The sequence below is a fragment of the Penaeus japonicus genome, unplaced genomic scaffold, assembly GCF_977035675.1.
Source record: "Penaeus japonicus unplaced genomic scaffold, GWHDUDI00000001_assembly GWHDUDI00000022, whole genome shotgun sequence".
In the NCBI taxonomy this organism is placed as follows: Eukaryota; Metazoa; Arthropoda; class Malacostraca; order Decapoda; family Penaeidae; genus Penaeus; species Penaeus japonicus.
This window is the reverse complement of record NW_028234424.1, coordinates 14,152,219-14,159,718: the sequence shown is the minus strand read 5'-3', so window position 1 is coordinate 14,159,718 and position 7,500 is coordinate 14,152,219. Positions and strand designations below refer to the sequence as shown.

The following is a 7,500-nucleotide window of genomic DNA, read 5'->3' as shown; positions in this document are numbered from 1 at the left end:
CTTGGCCGAATACTGGGTATGTGAGGCTTTATGTTTTACAGGAGTGTGTGTATGTGAAGTGACATGGCCTGTTATGCTCTTGGTGTTTGAGAGACACTAAGGATTGTAGGGAACGTGTGGAAGTGTTGAGATATTTCTTTGGATGATAAATTCTATGGTTTGTTTTCGTTTCGTTAGTGTTTTTGGAGTCTTATTTCGTGATTTGATTCAGGTTTTAACATTTTGTGTCCTGTGGGATGATTGTACGTAATGTCTTGTATATATATATATTTTTTTTTTATTTTGTGGGGAATTTTGATACACTCATATTTTTCCGGGATGCCCTCTGAAAGTACTACTTGCATTGGTTGAAGATTAATATGATAAGTGTCTATGTTTATGTCCTATTTAGTTTATCCATATTCTAGGTCATCCCCTATAGTATGTACTTACAGTCTCGCCTTCTCGGCTCAATAAAGTAGCAAGCTTGAAAGCTCTGTCTGCCGGTTGTTCACGTCAAGATTTGCAAATTTACAAAGAAATTTTCAAAATAAACTAATGATTTGTGCTGTGCTATTATTGTGTAATATTTTAAGAGTCAACTTTATCTTAACCCATTGCGTACGGGTGTCATGATATACGTTTCGGCACCGATTAGGCCTAAGAGACGGGTGTCGATGCGTGTATGTATGACACGACATCAGGAACTCCTCACAGTTGAAGCACGCACACAGTCAGTAAAGTATTTTGATTGTAACAGCGCAAGCTCCAGAGCTACAGGGTTCCAAAGTCAGGTGAACTTGCATTTTGTGATGGATTTATGGAAAAATATTGTTTGGGCTCGTCTGCGCAACCCAGATGGCGGAGAAAACAGTTTCCCCGTCCCTCTAGTTTTCAGCTGGTGCCGCTAGTGTCAATTCACGGAAAGTTCCAACAACATTCTTGCAACTGTGAGGCTTTGTAGGTGCAATGAGATGACTCAGCATTGTACTTATGGCACACATGCTGCGCAGCCTAAAATATGGCCGACTCTCATGTGATAGGCATAACCCCCCCCCCCACACACACACACACACACACCCCGGAATGAGGAAGGGGGGGAGGGAGAAACCTGTGGTTTGGTGGAAATACTGTGTGATGGTATTGCATGATATGATGTAACATTTTGATATATGGTAAATATTTGAAATTTGGGTAATTATTCAGTACAAAACTACATGAAGATAAGAAGAAAATTTCTTAATGATATTAAAAGAATTGACAATACTTTTAGGTATAAAAAAATAATTTTCGCAAAAAAAAGGTAAACTCACAATCCACTGTCAATATCTGCGAATCTACACATCAAGGTTTCATGTTGCATCTGTGTTTAGCCCTCCATCAGCGATCAACAATCCTACTTGATCTCTCCAAGCAGTTTATCATAAATTAAAGAACCAGTCCAAGCTCTATCAAGCCAGAGTAAATGTGGTAGATGTTTGTTGGCTGTTGCTTGAGGGTAAAATGCAGAGGCTGTAGTATTACTCAATGTTATCCTTTCTGGGTAATTATCGAAATATTCCTAGATGCTGTTTTCAGGGCACTGAGTTACTTTGAAGAACAAAAGGCAATAAAGACAACTTACACTCATTTACTCCCTCTTTCTTATTGTGTTTAGACATCAACCAATCATATCAAGCACAGTTGGCACAACAGTTTGTTCTAAATTCACAAAAAATCACATTTGCCATAAATTCGCCAAAAATACTCACCCCTAGAGTTAATCTTCCAAGTTCACCCTCCTTGTTCCAGGTTTCTTGACACCCCACACAACACTCAGCCAAGATGAAGGAGCAGTATCGGGAAACAGATGTCGTCCGCAACATCCTGGACATCCAGTTTGGGGTGATGTCGGCACAGGACATGCAGCAATGCAGTCATGCGCACATTGTGTCGTCAGAGCTCTACAACCCCAATGCGAATGCAAGAGAACCCGCCTCTCATGGTGTCTTGGATAGACGAATGGTATGGCAAGATTTTTTTTTTTTTCTCCTTCCCTTTTTTAGTTTTGATATTTTTTCATTTTTTTTTAACTTTTTCCTAAACTCTCTCCTCTTATTCTTTTTCTGTTTTTTTTTTTTTCTTTATCTTGTTACTCCAAGTTCATTTTTATGTTGTTTCTTTTTATCTGTCCTCCTCTTCCTCCTCCTCCTCCTCCTCCTCCTCCTCCTCCTCCTCCTCCTCCTCCTCCTCCTCCTCCTCCTCCTCCTCCTCCTCCTCCTCCTCCTCCTCCTCCTCCTCCTTCCATCTCCTCCTCCTCCTCCTCTCCTCCTCCTCCTCCTCCTCCTCCTCCCTCCTCCTCCTCCTCCTCCTCCTCTTTCTCCTCCTCCTCCTCCTCCTCCTCTTTCTCCTCCTCCTCCTCCTCCTCTTTCTCCTCCTCCTCCTCCTCGTCTTTCTCCTCCTCCTCCTCCTCCTCGTCTTTCTCCTCCTCCTCCTCTTCTTTCTCCTCCTCCTCTTTCTCCTCCTCCTCCTCTTTCTCTTCCTCCACCTGTTTCTCCTCCTCCTCCTCTTTCTCCTCCTCCTCTTTCTCCTCCTCCTCTTTCATCATGTCCCCCTCCTCCTCTTTCTCCTCCTCCTCCTCTTTCATCATGTCTCCCTCCTCCTCTTTCTCCTCCTCCTCCTCTTTCATCATGTCTCCCTCCTCCTCTTTCTCCTCCTCCTCCTCCTCCTCCTCCTCCTCCTCCTCCTCCTCCTCCTCCTCCTCCTCCTCCTCCTCCTCCTCCTCCTCCTCTTCTCCCCCCTCTATTTTTTTATAATGATAATCTGCAGAAAACAAAATACTAATCATGAAAAAGAAAAAAAAAAGCATAAACCTTCTACCTTGCCTGTACTATTCAACATCTCTCAGGGTACTAGTCAAAAAGACGTGACATGCGAGACCTGTGGCAAGAATCTAACGGACTGCATTGGTCACTACGGCTACCTGGACCTCGCTCGACCGGTGTTCCATGTCGGGTACTTCAAGAACACGATCCACATCCTCCAGAACATATGTAAAGTAAGTGTGTCAGGTCTTGTTTATTATGATGTGTTTTTTTTTTTTTTTTACAAGTTGGATGTGCTTTGAGTGGGTTTTTTTCGGGGGGGAGGAAGGGGGGGGGGTGATCAGATGGGATCTAGTGTAAAATATAGTGAAAAGTAAAAAAAAAAAAAGGTTGATATGAAATTATTTTAGTTATACTTAGTCATGTAACTGCAGGTGCTCTTCATTCTTCATATACTTGTACATTTTCAATTTGTAGATAGTTTGACAGATGTTTATATTGTTAATTTGATTTCATTGTATGATTTTACGTGCTATCAAGAGTAGCATTGTTACTCAGTCTTATACCACTTTCCTATAGATTCTTGTTTTTAAAACAGAGATTGCTGATTAGAAAAGAAAACCTTATATAGCAGTAACTCCATATTTCTGCTGTTTATAATTTAGTATTGGCAATTTGTATTAACATTATTTTTAGGATCTGTATTTGAGCATTGTAGATTGCAGAGGCTTACAACAGATCTTATTGATAAGACACTTATTATTTAATCACAATTATGATGATGTAAATTAATATATGACCCTGACATAAACTATTGCATATGTGTGAATAATACTTTAAAAATTTCTGGATATCCTCGCAGTTCTGTGCACACGTCCTCCTCAAGCCGAAAGACAAACTTTTACTGTGTGAGCAGTCCAAGAGATTAAGCTCATACCTACAGAAGAAGGCTCTGTACAAGCGTGTCAATGAACTCTGCAAGAAAATGAACTTGTGTCTGTACTGTAATGCCAGAAATGGAACTGTGAAGAAACTCCCTCCTCTGAAGATTGTTCATGAGAGGTTCAAAACGGTCAAGAAGGGTGACCCTCTGCTGACAGACTATTTTAGTAAGTGAAGATCTCTGGAAAGGATTGTGAATAGTGTCATAGTTCTCTTTGTCTATCTTGGGAGCTTTTGATAATGATATTTTTTCTTTTTTTTTGTGGCAAATGATTTTGGAATTCTGACACATTAAAGTTTATTAGAAAATGATTTAGGGAGGTTATCTGAATGATTTCTCCTAAACTTCTTGAATTTTCCAAAGAGAGAGAAAAAAAATTCCATGTTCGATGGGAAATATTTCTTATGCTCCTTATTTTTTTAAACATATGTTTTTCCTCCTTACAGCCCAATTTGACACAGCATTAGAGTACAACAAAGAATTGGAGGCGCAACTAGCGTCCAATGTTGTGGAGTTCCTGAACCCTAGTCAGGTCCTCGATCTGTTTGAGAGGGTAGGTGTCCGTGAAGTTTGATTTATTTATTGTAATGTCCATCATTATTTTGTCCCTGCTGATAAAGATTTAATAATATATTTATTTTTTGCATATTTTCCTTTCATAAGATTCTTTAAAACTTTATGAATCAGATATACTTCTCTTGAGCACACAAAATAATGCTTTGGTTTTTAGCCTTACATAACCTGCAAAAGGTCTTAGATAATTTTTCTTTGTAGCTATGGCAATCTGTACTTTTCTTCAGTCATGTGACTAATTTGTCGTATTGACCACATCTCATGTAAATTGGTATTTGATTATTGAAATGTTATTGACTAATTTGAACTCATGGCCATACTTCCTAGAGAAAGTAGAGAAGTAACTCTCATCTTGTCGCTTGTGTTCTGGCCAACAACTGATTGAGCATAGCTGCCCTCATATTTAACTAATCAGATTTACGTATCTCTTGTCTGTATTAAGGACACTAGACAGATTTTTCAGAGCTGATACAGAGGGTTCTGGATTGAAAGATACTTGAAACTTATATGATGAATTTGGCCTAAAAGAGTTAATCTCTACAGATTTTTTTTCTTCTCAGGTTTCCATGATTTTAGTCATCTTCCTTTCCTTTTCAATTTATAATTAATATATATATTAATTTCAGACATGAGATAATTATCATGGAAAATGACTGGCTTGTATTTATCTTCAGATTCCTCTGTCGGACTTGCCACTCTTGTGCATGGACCAACAATTTTCACACCCGAAGGATCTCATTCTCACACGCCTGCTAGTCCCCCCAAACTGCATCAGGCCATCTGTGATCTCAGAGCTCAAATCAGGAACGTAAGTTGTTTGTGTTTGTTGGCTTGTGTGTTTTTCTGTAGTTTCCTTTTGTATGGCGTGTTTGGTATGGAAGCATTATGATTTTGTATAGATGTTCAGTTTCATTTTATATGAATATTAAATTCTGTATTGTTTTTTGATTTGCATTTATTTTTGTGATGAATATTTGTTTGTTGGTGGCCTGTATTTCTTATTCATTATAATTATTTTGTAATGAAAATTCTTCTAATAGATGACAATAATACACTTTTTTTTTTTCTCTCTCTCTCTTTCTCTCTCTCCAGGAATGAGGACGACATCACGGTCATGCTCACAGAAATCATCTTCCTCAACAACCTGATCAATAAGAGAAGCTCTGGGAAAGTGCAGAGCATCCAAGACTCCTGGGAGCACCTGCAACTTCACGTGGCCTTCTTGATGAATTCAGAGATATCGGTGCCGCATGACCTGAACATGGTGAGGAACTATTATGGGAATGCCTGATCGGGGATGGCCTGGGAATTGTTGTTTGAATGATGGAGAGAAAAGAAGAAAGAGAGAGAAGAGAAGAGAGAAAAAGGAAAAAAAAAAAAAAAAAAGAAAAAGAAAGAAAAAGAAGAGAAAGAGAAGAGTTGCAGGAATGGTTTGGATTATGGGGGGAATGTGCTTGTGGGGTGGGTTGATGGATTGGATTGAAGTATATATATTTTATATGTATTTTTTTTTTTTTTTTTCCAAGATTTATATGTATATACTTATATATATATATTAGCACACACACACACACACATTTTTCATCTAGCCATTTTGAAAATATAATTTTGTCTTCCTGTCACAGGCGCGGAAATCAACGCGAGGGTTTGTACAGAGGCTGAAGGGTAAGCAGGGGCGTTTCCGTGGTAACCTGTCTGGAAAGCGTGTCGATTTCTCCAGCCGAACTGTCATTTCCCCCGACCCCAACCCCAGAATTAATGAGGTGAGTGAGAACCTCGTGAAAAGTGGATGGAATTTAGTTTTATGGATTGCTGTACAGTGTGTAACAGTATGAAGATTACATTTTGGAAAAGAATACTGATTTAGTCTTTAATGCAAAAATTTAGTTACATAAACCAAAGCAATTTTAAGATATATGTTCTTTACTTAAAAGTCTACAAGAAGTGTTTTTATATTCATGTAAGCTCAAGGATATTTCATAAATTTCAATTGATCTCACTATCCCCTCTCTGTTCATACATTTGCATTGCATCCTTCTTTCATTTTTTTTCAACTTTTATTATCCTCAATTTATCATCTTTATCTCATCTCTCTTCATTCATCCTTCATCATCTTCATTGTCATCATCTCTTCATGCTTCTTTCATCTGTCTCCATTTTTCTTTCATTGTTCTCTATTCTTCTTTCATCAGGTTCATCTTCATTTTCTTTTCATTCTTCTTGTCTGTCTTTATTTCATCCCTCCATTCCTTGTTCATCATTTTCAAGTTCATCTTCCCTTAATTTTTCTATGTCTCCATTCACTCTTCACCGTGGTCATGTTCATAGTCTCATCATTTTTCTTTCATCTCTCTCTGTTTTCATTTCATGCCTCCATTCCCTCTTCATCATGTTCACCTTCATCTTTTCTTCATTCTCGTCTCATCTTTTTTGGTTCTTCCTGCATCATCTCCATCCTAAGCTTCCCCCTTCCAGGTGGGTGTACCAGTTGAGGTGGCAAAGCAGCTATCGTACCCAGAGAAGGTGACGTCACACAACATCAACCTCATGCGTCAGCTGGTGCGGAATGGTCCGGACGTCCACCCTGGGGCCCTCTTTGTGGAGCCCAGGTCAACACCGGGCATCAAGAAATCGATGAGATATGTGCACAGGGAACGGATGGCTAACGAACTGAAACATGGGGACATTATTGAGAGGTAGGGGCTTATATCAGTTTGTCTTTTTTATTTCTGTATATTTATGTTGTGGTTATTTAAATTTTTTTAATGGGCATTATTTAAATCTTAAATTTGTTATTTATGGTTTGAGTTTTGTGTATTAAAGCTTTATTATGAATATACTAGTATTGTTAATATATATAAATGCAATGCCCTTCTTCAACAAATCCTCTGCATAAAGTTTAAAACCACATTAATTTCTCACACACTCATCCTCATACCTCCTTTCTCTCTCAACGTATTTTAACCTGACTAATTATAATATTTTTAACCAAATATTTTAATCTGGATCTCCTTCACAGACATCTGATGGATGGAGACATTGTCCTGTACAACCGCCAGCCTTCTCTACACAAGATGAGCATCATGTCCCACAGAGTCAGGGTTCTCCCATGGAGGACCTTCAGGTTCAATGAATGTGTCTGCACTCCTTATAATGCCGATTTCGATGGGGATGAGATGAACCTCCACGTGCCGCAGACTG

At 38.9% G+C, this 7,500-nt stretch overlaps 1 protein-coding gene across 1 annotated transcript in view; it reads left to right on the top strand.

Annotated features, from left to right (window-relative positions):
* LOC147469322 (DNA-directed RNA polymerase III subunit RPC1-like) overlaps nucleotides 1–7,500 on the top strand; it is a 17,896-nt gene that overhangs the window by 93 nt on the left and 10,303 nt on the right. Inside the window, 10 exon segments of the mRNA XM_086549501.1 lie at nucleotides 1–16; nucleotides 1,771–1,983; nucleotides 2,867–3,016; nucleotides 3,646–3,892; nucleotides 4,173–4,279; nucleotides 4,974–5,107; nucleotides 5,392–5,563; nucleotides 5,925–6,062; nucleotides 6,775–6,995; nucleotides 7,319–7,500. The exon segment at nucleotides 1–16 is cut by the window's left edge and continues 93 nt beyond it; the exon segment at nucleotides 7,319–7,500 is cut by the window's right edge and continues 35 nt beyond it. Of these exon segments, the coding sequence (XP_086405627.1) occupies nucleotides 1,804–1,983; nucleotides 2,867–3,016; nucleotides 3,646–3,892; nucleotides 4,173–4,279; nucleotides 4,974–5,107; nucleotides 5,392–5,563; nucleotides 5,925–6,062; nucleotides 6,775–6,995; nucleotides 7,319–7,500 (1,531 nt within the window). The 5' untranslated portion in view covers nucleotides 1–16; nucleotides 1,771–1,803.